At 39.2% G+C, this 17648-nt stretch overlaps 1 protein-coding gene across 7 annotated transcripts in view; it reads right to left on the bottom strand.

Annotated features, from left to right (window-relative positions):
• ACACA (acetyl-CoA carboxylase alpha) overlaps nt 1-17648 on the bottom strand; it is a 208601-nt gene that overhangs the window by 33994 nt on the left and 156959 nt on the right. For 5 of the 7 annotated variants that reach the window (XM_082861297.1, XM_082861299.1, XM_082861296.1 and 2 more), the window contains 6 exons: nt 15181-15204; nt 12403-12546; nt 11529-11625; nt 10517-10624; nt 5422-5478; nt 5131-5175 (listed from right to left, as the gene is read on the bottom strand). In XM_082861297.1, the coding sequence (XP_082717423.1) occupies nt 5131-5175; nt 5422-5478; nt 10517-10624; nt 11529-11625; nt 12403-12546; nt 15181-15204 (475 nt within the window). Of the gene's footprint in view, nt 1-5130; nt 5176-5421; nt 5479-10516; nt 10625-11528; nt 11626-12402; nt 12547-15180; nt 15205-17648 lie in introns of those variants that run through there. The other 2 variants (XM_082861295.1, XM_082861300.1) reach the window with 2 other exon arrangements.

Raw genomic sequence — 17648 nt, 5'->3', positions numbered from 1 at the left:
CATTTTAACTGTAAAATGGCACTTAATAGGCTTCTAGGAGCTTGTTTAGCAAGGCTGGGAAACCACCTGTCCAGGCTTGGGTCTTTAAAAGCCCTTTGAAAGTGGATTTACACAGCACTGATCTTTTACTGATGGTGTTTTGTCCTAAATAATTCTCTAATTCTCCCTGAATGATAATGAAGAGCATGGGGATGACTTCAAGGTTAAGCAGGAAGATGTTGAGCTGAGCTATTGGTAGATTTCATGCTCAGGGCTTTATACAGTCTCTGTTTTGGTTTTATTCTCAAGAGGTATGGCTTTCAGAGCATTAGCTAAAAAGTAACACAAGTCAAAAAAGGAAGGGTAACAAAGTCCTTCCATGAAATTTTCTGAAAGAAAAGTCAAGAAAAGTAATGATACAATCTTTCAAGCACACACTCCTCTATTCCTCCATAACTTTAATTAGTTAACTAAAATAGTTATTTAGTATACCATTTACTCAAGTGTGTATAGTGGTAGGAACAAAATGATTTTCCTTCAAAAACATAACAAAAGCAAGAAACATTTTATTTACTACTAATGCAATTAAGAAAATGTATAGTAACTGAAAGGCACAAAAAGCAAACAAGTGAATGGAAATAAATATCTTTACTACAAATAATGAAAAAGACTGACGAATTCTTGGCAGAGGTGGGCAAAGACTACCAATCGGAAAAATCACTTTCATTAAGGTTAGCTAAGAAAAGGTGTTATGAGGACTTCCCTGGTGGCACAGTGGTTAAGAATCCGCCTGCCAAAGCAGGGGACACAGGTTAGACTCCTGGTCTGGGAAGGTCCCATATGCCGCGGAGCAACTAAGCCTGTGCGCCAGAACTACTGAGCCCACGTGCCGCAACTACTGAAGCCCGCGTGCCTAGAGCCCGTGCTCCGCAAGAAGAGAAGCCCCTGCTCACCGTAACTAGAGAAAGCCCCGCGCAGTAATGAAGACACAACACAGCCAAAAAGAAAACAGGTGTTATGAGATGACATGAACAAATGTTCTTAAACTTTTGAATAAATTTTTAGCTCCACAGTAAAGTCCTCAATTTAGCATGAAGCATTCAGAACAGAAGATGGCAAGAACTTCCATGCAACGGGAAACCAGGATTAATGAACAATTCTTCAAGAGATAGGGAAGTCTGAGGACTTTTATAGAAAGTCACTTTTTTTTCGTATTCAAAAATCACAGAACTACAGAAAACACAGAAAAGAAGAAATCCAGAAGTCTGATTCTGTAGTTTTAATAAATTCCTTCATCCTACCACATCCTCACACGGCCAATTTTTCCACTAACAGCATTCATGCTTATTCCATCACTAATGTAATTGCTTTCCAGGCATTCTACTAGTGTTATAGGCAAATATCATAATTGAATGTACACAAATAAAAACCCTCTTAGTGTGCTGGTACCAAAAAACAAAAGAATGCAACATTTCTCAGGAAGAAATTATACCCCTGCTGTGTTCTAATCAGCCAACCATCATCAGGACAATCAAAATAATTTGCGTAAATTAGCCAATCAAGACACCCTGCAAATCAGAGAATGTGAAAACCTGCAACAGAAAACATCATAGCTGATTATGATACTAATAATCGTGTTAAAAACCTAATGAGATGAAGAAATTGGAAGCTTGCTGGTGCAATTCTCTTTTACCTCAACACACTGAGAACTAATTATATAGACTGTAATTAAAACAAAATCTCAAACCAAACCTTCTGAAAAACAAATAGTTGATCCACTAGCAAACAGAACTACCATTTTTTTCCCAGCTTTATTGAGATATAATTGACATATCAATTATTTTTAAAGAAATGAACTACTAACCATGATAACTGTTTTCAATAGCGGGCTCTTCCTTCAGGCGCATACGATCCAAAACATTTAAAGTGGGAGTCACTCACATAAAATCAGTAAAACTGCAATTATCTCCTAGGTGATTTACAGCAGAATTTTTTAGAATTTCATGAAATCTTACAAACAAGAAACAAAAGGAAACTCACAGATGAAAAAGTGATTTGGAATCTCATCACGTGGGTTAGACCTAATGCTTTGTTTAGGTGGCAAAGGGTAAGAAATCCGAGAAATATGCATTTTAGTATCCTTAACAAAACTTTGCTAGAAAAAATATGGAAAGCTTCATAAAGTAATACTTATATTCCAATTAAACACCTTCTGCTGCACTTTTTGGAATTCTAGATGTGAAATGTGAGTGAAATGGATAAAGACAATACTCATAAAACTAGAGAACTGCAGCTTATATAGCTGCAGAAATTCAAAGAGCCTGTTCTTTTGCTTTCGAGGCTACAATTTTTTTTTTTTAATATGAAGAAGATATTTACAAGGCTAGACTTGTTTTTCCTCAAACTTTCTGTTTAAATAATCAATGTTAAGCAATTACGCAAGTCCCATTATGGGTACTTGATTTAATTAGATGGTTATGGAAACAGACTCAACACCAAGCCTCCTTAATGCTGGTGACTACTGCCCGCTCAGAACAGTCTCCACGTAGAACCAAGAGACTTAGGCAGCAGCAGACGTTCAGCTGAACAGCTCTTTGGGGACTGTGGTGATTAAACAATGAAGTTTTGGAAATAATTCCAGCCTTCGCTGGCATGTGAATAAACACCTAACAATAAACACACTCTCTAGGAACCCCCATGCGGTCTGGCCCTCTTTTGCCTTGTTCTGGTTCTGAAGCAGTCTGAGAGACGATGATTATGTAACAGCACGGCTGCCTCCTTCCACACCAGCCAATGTTGTTCTTGAACCAAACCTGGTAACCTTCCTCCTCTCCTTGCCCCTTCCTGCGCACATTCCCTCTTCTACTCAATAATATAGGGATTTCGCAGTGTAGAACAGGGGAGGCTGCATACATCACAGTGGATTACCAAGAAGCCAGAGAGGTCAAGGGATTCATCTCTAACACTTCCAGAAAGCTTCCAATTTTTCACACTATACTAACTATGGGCGAAGCACACAAGATGACATGACAGAGACTAAGCGTCCTTCAAGCTACCACCAGCAGAGGAACTCAGAGCAGCACCATGACAGTGAGCCCCAGATTTGTACAACTCCTGCCAAGGATTCCTGGATATTGAAGATCCTGGCCAGAGTTCAGTAATAGTTGCCCTTGCCCCATGTGTAACCGCTAATCATTTCTCAGGGGCCTAACATAAAAACACCCCAACTCCTCAGCCATCCAATTCTTCAGAGCAAATCCAGTCCATACCTAAAACCTTAATGTTCTCTACATCCTAGAACAACCTTTCCTACACTTATGACAAATCAAGTCACTTGATAATTTAACTGATTTCCCATTTGATGCCACTACAAATAGAAACTGTACGATGAGTCCCAGAAAGACCCCCTGCTGGGCTCATTTCCTAGCAGATTTTGCTTAGACATGTCCCTATTCAACCTAAATCCAGAAATATTAAGAGAGCAGGGAGAAAAAATGTTTTAAATCTATAGATGTATTCTAGGACAGGATATAGATTCAAAGATAGAAAGTATCAAAAACAAAAAACAAAAAAAAACAACGTCCGTGAGAATTAAGTGCTTTGGCTTTAAAAAAATTTTAGTGGAGAGTTTTAATTTATCATAGAATGCTTATTATAAAAAACCAGTTCATGTGCTATAGAAACAAAGACTGTGTCTGAACCATTAGGAAAAAGGAAAACAATTTTACAAATTCAGTATTATTCCCCAGAATAATGCATTATTCCAAAGTCAGTTACAAAAGAAAAAAAATCACATTAACACTAAAGAACCTAGCCCAATACTCTTCCCAGATCCAGCATGTCTACCTGAGTTCTGATCAGCATCTACCAGCTATAGTTTTTATTCATGGGCTCTCATACTCTATCCCCAAGTATCAATTTTATTCTCTAAGCTCCTTATTTTTTTTCCTAAAGCCCCAGGGTTCTCTCTTTAAGCTCCTCATACTTCTCCACGGCCTCCAGTTTCCTATCTACAGTTATTGATTGATATATATCTGCACTCTGCTTGATTTCCTGACATCAATAACACAGGGGCATTGTGGAGTCCACAACATTTCCTAAAGCGTTTTAGAAAATCCTAGCTCTTTAGCCTGCAGGCTAGGCTCTCTTGTTTCTCTATAGACTAGACCAACAAGGTAAACCGTGAGAAGGAAAACAAAATGTCAAGTGCTAGAGACCTAATAAACAAAAGGGCAATAAAAGCAATCACACACAGGTCCTTGAGCTTAGGAAGTCCCTTCCAGCATCCCAAATGTTATCTTCATCATTGCCATTGAGCAGGGCTTGAAAACTAACTTAATCATCTTAATTGCTAAAAACAAAACAAAATAAAATTCTCATCAGAAATATTAAGACTTCTTAATATCCTTTGGAATCTTACTTCACCACATTAGGATCAATTTTTAAAGAAATATTGTGACTCTAGTCAGCCATTTTGGAGAATGACATCTTGACTGCAAACTGGATTCTTGACCTCACTGCTATAATCACATTGCGTATGATCATACACATATACACCACAGTTCAGATGTCAGGCTGTTAACTTAGCTCTCTTTATTAAAATTTTTCAATAAAAATTTTAAACTCATAAATATTAGTAGTTAATTCAGTTAAATGGGAGAAAAAGCAACTTAATTTTTATTTATTTCCTCCTCCTAGAATTAATGTAAGATGAAAACACCAACTTGGGTTCTGTTAAGGCATTTTAAATAATAAGTGATTGTTCTTCAGAACTGACAGTTCTCAATAACAGAACTTGAATCCATCTTTGGTAGAAGCCAAGACCCCAAGTACGATCGGCAGTTCTTGATTACTGATTCGCTGTGTGCACAGAAGAAATTAGTAGTTAGCTCCTGCTTCTACCTTATTCATCTGGATAAATGCATGTGCTCATTCTTAACTATTTCTCAGACATATACTGAGAATTCATTATAGGGTAGAAAAGGAGGAGGAAAAAAACCCTCTAGTTTGAATACGCTATAGAAGAACTGAATATTCATTATAATACTTTTTCAAAGAAGAGGGACCAAACATCAGACCAGCCCTTCTAAATAATCAGCAGGTAACAGATAAAACAGTAAGTAATCTTTCACCACTGTTGCTCTTACTTACATGAAATCTCTGATCCACCTCATAGTTGACCTGTTTTCTGAAATCCTTTCAAATAAAAGACAGAAAGGAAGGAAAAACAGAAGAAGAGGGCAATTAGTAATAAAATTAAAAACCAATTGAGGAAAAGGTGATGACTTTAATGCTTTTTCTTGATTAAATTTATACCAAAACAGTTATTTCTTTGCATAAATTCTACAAGTAAGCATATGATTATAATTCCATTTTTCACTTTTAAAGTTCTAGCAGCAGCATAAGAAATATTAAAGAGATGCATAATTCACATGCCAATACCTTTTGTGCAACCAGGAAAGTAAGGCGCCGGATCCCATGCTCAACCAGGGTAGCTTTCTACAAACAAACATGCAAAAACAGAAGCTAGATGAGATCTCCATTCATCCTAAGTTTTAGCCCATTCAGTCCTCAGAAGGCTGTGATTGCACTAAGCGCTGTTTTGGATATCTATGTCTTGACTCAGTATCTTCAAATTTGCACGTAAACAAATCTCAACCTGGCTCCTGGGAATAAGACTTACAGAATAGGTTTTAAATATTGACCTGGACAAAACTGAAAGAGAACTCTGGAGGAGAAAAGGTCACATGAGGCCACCTAAATTCTCTAAGGACTGATACATATCAAGGTAGATCTTAACACAGTTTCTGCTTATAGAAATTACACTGGTGGGCTTGTATTTAAATGTGAAGATCAATACTGATATAGAAGCTAAACGAAATCAGGTAGAGGGAAAAGAAGAAATTCCATAAAACGGAAAATTCAAGTACTAAACTGTTATTTAGACTATAGACATCACCTACCATCTGACACAGCATTCCCAGAATTCGACCTAACAAATCCTAACCTTTTCAGCTCTAAAACATTTCCTCCCTACTTTATATGAAGGTATTTTAAAAAAGATTCTCTTTAGAAGTTGTTAAAAACAATGTCTAACAGGCTTTTAAATTTAGTGATTATTCATACTTCCGCTTGGTACAGGCAAGCAGTATATTAGAAGAGACCAGCAGTTTCAAGACAGCCCCTTACGTGAGTCTTGGGCCTTTGGCTCTAAGCCTTCCTCTACCCTGTACTGCTCTCTCATCTCAAAAGGCAGAGACAAAGAAAGAGATTAATGAGCTAAGTAAAAGACATGCTCTTAAAGGTCCCTAATAAAGAGGGGCTACATGGCAGCAAGTAGAAAAGCAATTCCACCTACTGAATGACCTAAAAACATACATGAATAACACAAATAGAAAAAAATATGTGGACTTTCACAACCTACACCCGGACTTTAATTTTATCACATTCTTTAACCAAGAGATATATCCATAAGCCAATTCTTAACTTTCTTGATATTATATAGTTTTTAAATCCAATTTGGCTACCCCTCATAAACAAGCACATCCCTGGACCATTTCCTCTTATTTTTCCTTTTTTACTATGGCGTTGCTTAGTAACAAAATTAACAGGATAAGCAAAAGATAACTGGAAAAAATTAATTTCCTAATAATAAATTCCCAGGTCATATATAAATAAATTTTGGTTTAACTACATTTAAAAATGATTGGGGGACTTCCCTGGTGGCACAGTGGTTGAGAATCCGCCTGCCAATGCAGGGGACACGGGTTCGATCCCTGGTCCGAGAAGATCCCACATGCTGCAGAGCAACTAAGCCCATGCGACACAACTACTGAGCCTGTGCTCTAGAGCCCGCGAGCCACAACTACTGAGCCCATGTGCCACAACTACTGAAGCCTGTGTGCCTGGAGCCTGTGCTCCGCAACAAGAGAAGCCACTGCAATGAGAAGCCGGCGCACCGCAACAAAGAGTAGCCCCTGCTCACCACAACTAGAGAAAGCCTGCGTGCAGCAACGAAGACCCAGTGCAGCCAAAAATAAATTAATTAATTAAAAAAAAGAGATTGGTATCATACCCATTAGGGTAAATAACCAAGTATTTGTAGTATAAGAAAAGAAAGGGAGGAAGGGAGGAAGGGAGGGAGGGAGGGAGGAAGGAAGGAAAGAAGGAAGGAAGGAAGGGAGGGAGGAAGGGAGGAAGGGAGAGAGCGAGGGAGGAAGGGAGGGAAGGGAGAGGGAGGGAGGAAGAAAGAGGTGGGGTGGGGCAGTTGGTGGTTCTCTGACTCTCAGTGTGCCAAGGAACAGAAACATTTCTTCTGACACCAACAAAGAATTCCACTACAGCCAAGTCCTTCAGAGACAAGCATCAATAGCTATGTTCTGGCCAGGGAAGAAAATAACTTTAATAATGCCATAATTTAAAATCAAAATTGTTATTGCTTTAAAAATTCCACAAGTGGCTGACAATAACAGCAGAGCAACAGGATTCTGATTACATTGTAATAATGCGGGTCTCACAGCAAGTCCACAGCTATTACCCAGCGATTAGGCGTCAGCACCTGGAGAAACTCCATTTACACTGGCTGCTTCAATCTCCTCCACAAGTCATTTACAAATATATGATCCTAATTTCTATGAGAGAAAAAAAGACATGCTGGGACTAGAAGATGATTTGGACAATTTGGATCAACCTATTTGATAGTTTAATGTGTGCTTAAAAAAAAAACTTTTTCTAAACTGCTAGGAGCATGATCATGAAGTGAAAAACAAAACTAGTTATCACTTCAGCTTTTTTAAAAATTGCTTTTGCTTCCTTTTCTTTTTTATATTTTTTTCACAACAAGTAGGTGAAAATGCCTAATATGCCTGGGTAAGCATGGCACGTGACGCACTAAATAGCTTCTTCAAGCTTGGAATGTTGGCACCGTCTACCCTTTCCCTACTGAACAGCCACAGGCAGACTCTGGGTTCTCTATGCCTCAGTTTACAAGTCCAGTAAAGGAAAAAGGTAATTTCTTATCATCAATTAATGTTACAAATATACATAGTGAAAATGAAGAAACTGCCTCTTTAAATCAAGGTGTGATGATATATGTCACTTAGAACTGAGGGTAATAAAAAGCCTAAAGTTGAGGTCAAAACAATCAATTAGTGCCTCAAAACCTGGGAAGGAACTCTCATAGATTATTCCATCAAGCAACAGCATTAGTAGCCATGCACAACATTAGGACTCTTCCAAGTAAGGTCACCTTGGTCACTGGTCTCAGGTTAATTTTATGTGGTCATGCATGAGTCAAGGGCAAGAAGGAAGTTAGATTTCTCTTCTAAAGAAAAATTCCGAGGCATGACTCCTACTTTTACTTCTCTGGAAGGACCTTTCCTCACCACAATCCCACAGTCAGTTCATGTGCTGTGACAGCATCATGGGGAAAATGCTATGACACACATTAAGCATAAAATTACCATCTTTTCCTGGGTATCAACCATTAGCGTTATATGATGTGAATGTCTATGGCACTAATTGTTTATACTGCTGAATTAAATTTTTTTAAATCTATTGAGGGGCTTCCCTGGTGGCACAGTGGTTGAGAATCTGCCTGCTAATGCAGGGGACACGGGTTCGAGCCCTGGTCTGGGAGGATCCCACGTGCCGCAGAGCAACTGGGCCTGTGAGCCACAACTACTGAGCCTGCGCGTCTGGAGCCTGTGCTCCGCAAAAAGAAAGGCCGCGATAGTGAGAGGCCCGTGCACCGCAATGAAGAGTGGCCCCCGCTTGCCACAATTAGAGAAAGCCCTCGCACAGAAACGAAGACCCAACACAGCAAAAATAAATAAATTAATTAATAAACTCCTACCCCCAACATCTAAAAAAAAAAAAATCTATTGAGTTCTTTCTTTATGACAAGCACTACAGACTAGGTGCTTTCCATTCAAAGAACACACATAGGTCTTGTCATTAAGGGCAGTTGAGGAAGGGTATTTTGGCAACTATCATATATCGTAATGAAATATAACTGTAGATGATCATTTTGAACATTAGACTCTAAGCATCTTCAGGGCTAGGAATGTATTATTTACTAAAGCACCTAGATCTGTGCCCCCTAGAGCTGGCATCAAAGCCTTTAGTTCTAGTTTTTGCTCTATCATCTACCAGCTGGTGATTAAAGGGCCTTAATCTCTCCAGCTTGAGCTTTTTCCCAGATGTACAATTGAAATAATTCCTGAATAATCTAACCCCGTGGGACTGTGGTAAGGTGCAAATAAAAAAATTTATACAGTCTTTAAAAATAAAAAGTATTATTATATTGTTAATCAATTTATGCTGACCAATTAGAAATTCAAGGGAGAAGAATACATTTTAGTTAGGGTTACGCAGAGAAGTCCTCATAAAAGAGGGAAATTTTGAGACAGTTCTTAAAACAAGTAGGATTTAGAAAGAAGGGGGGGCGGAGAGAAGGGAAGGAGTGAGGGAAGAAAGAATGAAAGAGGAAAACATTCCAGATAAGGGGCAGTAGAAGAGATCAAGCAAACAAGGTAGATGAGACAAAGACTTAGGTCTTTTCATGGAACAGCAAAGGCTAGATTGTTAGCTTTCATTAATAGGCTGATGTCAAATATCAAGGTAAGGAGGTATCCTGAAGGCAAGAGAGAGTCACTGTTGAGTGGGAGAGTAACTTGGTAAGGGGGCATTTTAGACATTTAATTTTGTGGTAGTGAGCAGAATGGAAACTATCTGGAGGGGAAGGCTGAGGATCACAAGTAAACCTGTCGCAGTGTCTCAGGTATAAGGTGAGGAAGGGTCTAAACTAGAAAGATGGCAGTGGAAATTTAAAAACTGAAAAGAAGGGGGAAGGAAGAAAGGAAGGAAGGAAAGGTGGGTAGGAAAGGAGGGGTAGAATAATGGAACCGCAAACAAAAGGAAGAAGTCAATGATTTCTGCATGATTGGGGGCAAAGGGTTTGGTTACTTGGTTTTTTTTGTTTTTGTTTTTTTTGTTTCTGTTTTGTTTTTTTGTTTTTGTTTTTGTTTAGGGGAGAGGGGGGACCAGAAGAGGTGAAGGAAAATGATAGGAATTTACATTTAAACTATATGGAGTTTGATGTCAACACAAAATATCCAAGTGACATAAAATTGCAAGGAGGATGGAAGTATAACTGATATTTTCAAGGCTGGGATGGAAGGGCTCAGAGGGTGCCTGAAGGGAGTTTGGGCCTAGACATGCAGAGTTAAGTCACCAAAAGGAATTCAGCAGGTGACTGGAAGTTCCAGACTGGAGCTCTGGAAAAGATTCAGGAATACAACTTCCCTTCCTTAAAACATTTTAAACATTTGAGGTCTAAATTTCTTGACATAAAAAAATACATGCATTTTATACTTTTGAATCACTTCGGAATTTTACCCCTACAAGCAGAACTATGTTAAAGACATAGCCGTTATCAGTGATAGGCCTTATATGTAGCAACTGATAAAAGGATGGATATGACACACTGCGAGAAGGAAAGTGGCCATCACCAGTTTCCATCCAACTGAGGACTTACATTTTGCTGGGTAAACTCTCGGAACATAGCTGCTAGCCTGTCATCCTCGATATCACAGTCAGTTTTGATAGCCACATTCAGAATGTGAATTGGTTCATCCCTGGGGATCTGTAACCCAAGAACACAAGGCAAGGAAATTAGGAGGCTGGCTAATATAGAGATGGAGAGAAGTTATAGTACTTGGTAGGATACCTGAAAAACAGATATGGCCCACAGGACACTTTCTGCTAGTATGAATAAGCAAAATGAAACCACTGCCCAACACCCACAATGGAGATTAAATAAAGACACCTAACTTTAAAAAAATAAGGCAGCAAAGGCATTAGCTAAAGGCGGCCCCAAATCTTGGCTTGATATGAACTTGAAGACCACTATGTCTCAACTTTTTCACCAATAGAATGGGAATGAAACCATTTGCAATATCTCTTCACAGAATGTAAAGGAAAATGAGTGAAAGAAGCCATCTGAACATATTCCCATATAACACATTTCTAAACAGTGGAAGTATCAAACCATGGGAAAATAACCTGGTAGGGAAAAAACAGGATGTGTTTGCAGAGAAATGAAAAGAAGGGAAAGAAGGGTTTAATAAAAGGACAAAATTTTAAACAAAATGTCGATTTTTTCTACTATCTAAAGTCCACAATTCCTTGAAGACTACGAACGCATTGCTCTGCAAATATACAAGCCATTACTGAGTAAGAATTAAAGCAATCAAAGCTCAAGTCTTTGAAACAACATTCAGAGACCTAAAGGCAGCTGCAATGGATATAGACAGCCTTGTTCTACGCTATGGATTCCATGATTAATACAGTGGTTTTTATTTTTTAGGTTAGAATTTATATTCCACCTGTTTCTAAAAATACTTTGATGAGGCATATAAAATTAAATAATATAAAGTAGGGTAAAAAGATGAATTCTTCCCTACAATGTTCTACAATCAGAAAGAGAGTATATAGTACAAATCCTGTATCTGAAGGAGCAAAGCAGTCTCCCAAAGGGGACACTATACCTTGTCTTCATCATATAGAGATGTGTGACCTGCCTCAGGGAACGTGGGGCTTTGGGGTGGGGAATCACAGAAGCAGCCCATCACTTCATCAAAGATCCTGAAAAATACCAAAGAAACACCCACGATGAAAACCCAAGTGGCAGAAAATCTAAGTGGCAGGAAACTAACGCTGCCATTGCCAGCTCTGTCTAAAAGAATAATCTATCCTACCCTGCACTCAATTGTCAACTGAATAGAATCACCAGTGGCTAGAGGTGACATGCAAAATTTCATCAAGTGGCAGAAATTAGGAGGATGGATTGTTTAAACTTTAATAAACCATATATATTTCTTCTTTTTAAAGAAGAATGATCTGAAGCTTTTTTGTTTTGTTTTTTTCATATGTAAGATATGAGCAGTGCTGCTGTCATCATCGGTCTTAAAGTAACAGAAAGAGCCTGGGACTAGAGCAGTGACACACCAACGTAATTACCCCTCCCCCTAGGGTAATGCATCAGTATACATCAAGAGATAGATGCTGAATGCATTTAATCAAAAGATGTATCGTCTCTGGTGGGGCTCACTCTAGTGTTGTGTTTAATTTCTCCTGACGTTTCACTCATCACAGAGCAGACAGTTTCTTGTGTTAGCTACTAAGGAAAAGATGGTTTTTGTTTGTTTCTTTTTTTCTGACCAGGCTCATATAACAAGTAGAGGCTTGTAGAGTCTGCACAGAGGTGGAAAGGGAAGGACCTATACCTCTCCCAGAGCATATACCGCAAGGGCTACATCTCCTTAGCTGGCCCGTGGCTAATCAGGGGACCTCTATTCATTTGGAAGAAAGCTGAGATGCCCAAGGCTCCCCTTGTATAGACACAGTTCCATGGTGCCTTACCTGACAAAATCTTCAAAAGTCCGAAAAGAGACCATTCCGCCCATCCGCTGACACGGTGGAGTGAATGAGTTGTCCAGCAGCACGTCGCTGACACTAGCTACATGAGTCATGCCATAGTGGTTGAGGTTGGAGGAGAAGGACATTCTAAATGGTAATTCAATCAAGTGCATTAGACAAGGAGAGTAGGAACAAGGACTGGGAGAGTCACAACAGGGAAAAGGAGCTGGGAGGAAACTGAAGTAGGGTCAGGTTGCAGAGCAGGTTTGGTTTTTTACCCACCTATAGATAAGGCTGTCTTGCTAGATTCACATGAACCCTTCCACTGGAATTTCCCCTCACACAAACCATATTTTTTACCAATCACTCCCCCCCCCCAAATTTCTCCACATAAAAATCTAAGGACTGTCAGGAATATCATGGTGGTTTTAATACCATGACATCATGACATGTCTAACGAATGAATAGCACATAGGGGTTAAAAACCATCCTGCATCTTCCCCTTCCTTAAAACGTCTCCTCTTTTAAAAGGATGTAAACAAGCCAAGTGAGTTGTAACTAGGCAACACTTAAGGCACTTTTCTCTAGGAATTGTAATAGATTAAGTATTCACAGATAGATACATGCATATCAACAACAACTCTAAGTCATTTGGAATGGCTTAGTAAATCATAAAAAACACAATTCCTCAGAGAGAAACAAGTAACAATCTGTAAAAGGAACTTTACTGAGGTATCTATTTTTTCCTTGAATGGGCTGACGGGGAGCGCAGTTATGAGGATTATAGCTTCTCCCTTTTTGAAAGAGAGACAGTTTTGCAAAATTTCCTTTTTTATATTTAAACACATTTCTATACCAAAGTAAACATATCTTCATTGAAAGCCCTTAATGAATCCCAGCAAGATACAAAAGGGCAGAGCATGGGTTTCAAAGTACGTGTAAGCATGACAAACAAGTGTAAACGGAGATGCTCAAAGAGAACCGATTTGTTCAATCTAAAAACATAATGAATCTGGATATTCCTTGACGCACCTCAGCAGGATGTACTGATAGATACTACTGTAAAGTGTTTGTGATGCCCAGTCAATCAGGACAGTCTGTTAGGAAGGACCAAACTAAAGGATGCCTCCAGGACTTGCCCAACATGTTACTGGCATACTGATCTGAAGCACGTTCAGAGCAAGGCAATGGCACTTGAACTTTGGGGAGCTGCTCAAAAATCTCCTTGAAGTGCACTGCCTGCAGTGTTGCAGGGGGCAAGAGAGCCAGCAAAGTGGGCTATAGATCTGGGTACATAGCGTACTCTATTGCAAACTGTAATTATAAAAGGCAATGGAATTTTTTACAGAATGGGAGTGCTGCTCACACAGACTATTAGAGACTGACACTCCCGGTTTTTATTCCTTTGGTAAATGATGACTATGAAAAAGTACTTCAACTTTTGACAGTACCAGGGACTAGAAGGTAGAGTGGAAGAGGAAACCATTGATACCATGAATGAAACAGACAAATGAAACACACATCAAGCAAGTCTTACACATGGTGCTCACTAGAAACTGGGATTCAGAGCTGTATGAACTCAGAAGTGCTATCATCCTTTTCTAGGATCACCAAATATATTTAGTAAAGGAGCAAGTTTGTGAGGCATTGTATCTTTTCTTCCTGCCTGGCATTAGACAGGAAAGAGAATCCAGATAACCCTTAAAGGGAATCCCCTCTGAAGATGCTAACAGTCTATGCTTGCGGCAAACATGGGGTTAAGAATCTTTTTCACTCAACTGAACCCCATCGGAAATACCCAGATTTCAGTTTCCCCCACTGCTATGCTCTTGGACCAGGACAGCTAAAGGCAAGCAGGAGTGAAGCAAGCCCACTCTTCAAGAGCAGACAAGAGGACCAAACAAAACACTCCCTTTCCTCTCCCCATCCAAATTGGATGCCAAAAGCTATACACAGTTTTGATTACTTAATATTTAAAGGGAGAGGGACAAAATAAACATAAGCCTATAAATATTTCAACAAATAACTGATCATCTACAAAGACGTCAGCACCCACATGTTAGGGCTTTAAGCACCTTGTGGATTCCAGTCAGAACTGCTATCCTCTCAAACTTGCATTGTGTTGCCTTGCTTGGCTCAGGAGCAGCAGGAAATCAAAATGTTAAAATACCACTTGTGTTATTACTGGTCTGGAGACGTTTCACAGGGCTACACACATCAAAACTTCAAATACACTTTTCCAACGTAATCTCATTACATGTCTGAAATAAAACTTGACTTTCATAGCATCATAACACTTTATAGAAAAATAGCTAACAAACTGATGAAACATGAGATCAGCTATTTCTGCATGTGTGTTCCTCTAAAAGGAGAAGCAAATTAGAGAAAATATAAATTGAAAAACTGATGAACAATTTGCCAGGATAGGAGTAACTGTAAGGGTTTCTCCTCTGAAAGCCCCAGAGAACTTAGCCAAATGAGATGTTTACAGCAAAGCTGAACATGGGGCAGAGGATTCCCCTATTGTACGCAGCTAGACGGGAGCTGTTCCACACTGAGGCTTTTCGAGCACTGCTTTTTGAATGGCTGAAGAAAAGCTGAAGACATGTTTTCCAAACAGAAAAAATAATTTAGTATGTCCAAAGGGGAGCTCAGGACTCCCTAGCAGAGAGATAACATGTTAGCTTGTCAAGTGTAGTGTTATTTTTTCCCCTGATTTTCCTAAAAGGTGCTTTTAATTGCAGAAAAAACAAAAAACAAAAAAAACTAAATATACGGTACCTGTTTAGCGTGGGGATGTTCCCTCTGTAATTAAACAACCACAGTTAGTTATTGATAGGTTAGTGCAAGCCATAATAAAAGAATTGTCAGAGCAGATACAGACCAGTCGTGAGGAGCCCCAGCGTGGCAGCTCTGGCATTCGGCAGACATAATTAAGTGCTCATTACCCTTCAACCCCTCGGGTGCCTCCGCCTCCTGACCTACCTCACCACAGCAGCTGTTGATGGAAAGGGTCAAAATGTATTTACCATGGAGTATTTTTTATAGCTCTATTACAAAATAATAATTCAGAGTAAGGATAAACCACAGGCTCATGAAAATTAAAGCTGTATAATATGGTATATTATCTTAAGCTTCAACAAGAAATATAATTCTCGACAAAATTCTTAGAGAATCTTCTTAACTTGTTCCTATTTTACTAAAAATGCAATAAGGAGGTTCAGAGAAGTTGATTCCACAGCCTCTCCCACCTTAATTGATTTTCTAGGATGTGTGATGAACCTACAAACTCTCCTCTAGAGAAAAGAAGCCGGGCACCTGGGCTCCCAGCTCCCTTTTCTAATTCTCTTTAACCCTGCTCTTCCTCCTGTAGACTGGGCTGGGCTGGGGGTAGGAGGTGGTGTAGGAAAGGAGTGGACTCTGTGCCACAGGAGCTTAAAGGAACTGAAAAGCATGCAGGAATGTGATGATTCATGATTCTATGACTAGAGTGGCATAGACTGTTAAAAATGAATTAATTAATAATTTTTAAGTGAAATGAATTTAGGGAAATAATGACTTTTAAAAATTGCTGTACGCTTAAAATCTCTAGGCCTTCCATAAATAAAACCTTAACCTAAATTTGGCTAGCCCTAGAATTTCCTGAGAAAGAATATTTCCAAATCGTGAAAGAAAGACTAGGATAAGAATGGAAAGTGAAAAGCAAGTCTCCTGCCTTCTCTTTGGTCTTTGACACCAACGCTCTTTTTCCCCCCTTTAATTTGACCTCAGTCACTTCCTCAACTGAAAAAAAAAAAAAAATCAAACCCTTATTTTCAATGTTAAAAGGGAAAAGTTATACTTACCACCCACAATTTAGGAGTCCTATAAGGGGGCTGATGGGTTGATTATCTTAACCTTCTAACACTCTTTTATCAGCGTTTAATCATTGTCAGGGTTTTCTGGCACACAGGGGACTTAATGGGCAGAACATAGTGGGTGGTGCTGATGGTATATGGAAGGAGGAGAGTGGGAGGAAAATGATGCACTTTCCATGGCAGTGAAAGGAGCAGAACAGACTGAGCCGGCCATATAAATAAAGAACTATGACATATCGCTGCACACACACTGTATACCTCGTGTGATTTGTGAGTAGCAATGCTCTTTGCATCAAACCTGTATCACAGAGCAAATTCATAAGGCAGCAAGAGCCACCTCCGAGTGCAAAAGCCTGCACCTTTGCTGTTTGGAGTCTTTGAGCCTCTCATTCAGGGGAATGAGTTTCATTTTACAAGAGGCCCTTAGTTATAATGCACTTGGCCCTCATCAACAAACAAAAAGTACGCAGAGGTTCTAGAGCAGAAGCAGAAAACTAACAGTAAATGCTAATGAAACTATAGGAAAGTCTTCCTTTTAAGATATAAAAAGGAGTCTAAAGAAAAGGGCCACCTGCAGTCTCTAAGCTATAAGCCTCAGTTCAGAGAGAAGAACCCTACAACCAAAGCAATCTCAGGCTCCTTCCATCCAGGTTTCTCGAATTTAGAAACCAGTATAGTCTCTCTCAACTGTTAACCAATATTTTACACTAATAAAATGGTCTCACTGCCTCTGTGGCTACTCTAATCCCTTAGGGAGTCTTCACAGGATGAGGGCCAAGTTTTCAGCAGAAAAAGGCCTGAATTGAAAAGAACACCACCAACAAAAAGCCAGCCCTTCTCCATCAGCAATCCTCAAGCTCTCACGGGAAACCCCCTGCTGCTTTGTTATAGGAATTATGCACCATCTACACAGTATGGGATAAGAACAAAACTCCCAACATCTCCAGTTTTTAAAGGACTGGCCTCAAATCAATCACTTAAGAGGTAAGTTTAGAGTCAGCTTATCCCCTTTGGTATCAACAGAATAAGATTCTGTGGGTCTGTCAGGGAGGCGAGCAGAGAAGGAAGGTTAAACTCTCTACTACCAGGTAAATATTTAGCCACGTCCAGAACAATCATCTATATATTTTGTAACTCTATACAGGGGCTATTTGATCAATTTAAGAAAATGACCGATGTGGCATACTGCACACAATTGTGATACAGTAGAAAGCTAGCTCAGTGGTCTGCACAAAAATAACCAACAAACGTAGAGATTGTATGAGTCAAATATCCCACTTATATAGCTAAAAATAAAATAAAATCTGCCACATTTCACTGCATACTCATCACGCAAAAATAATCAAATTTCTCAATCTCTGATAAGGCAATCCATTGCATTTTCAAATACAA

The sequence above is a fragment of the Leucopleurus acutus genome (genome assembly GCF_964270905.1).
Source record: "Leucopleurus acutus genome assembly, chromosome: 19".
Taxonomy (NCBI): Eukaryota; Metazoa; Chordata; class Mammalia; order Artiodactyla; family Delphinidae; genus Leucopleurus; species Leucopleurus acutus.
The sequence above is the reverse complement of the archived record's forward strand: the minus strand, read 5'-3'. Positions and strand labels throughout refer to the sequence as shown.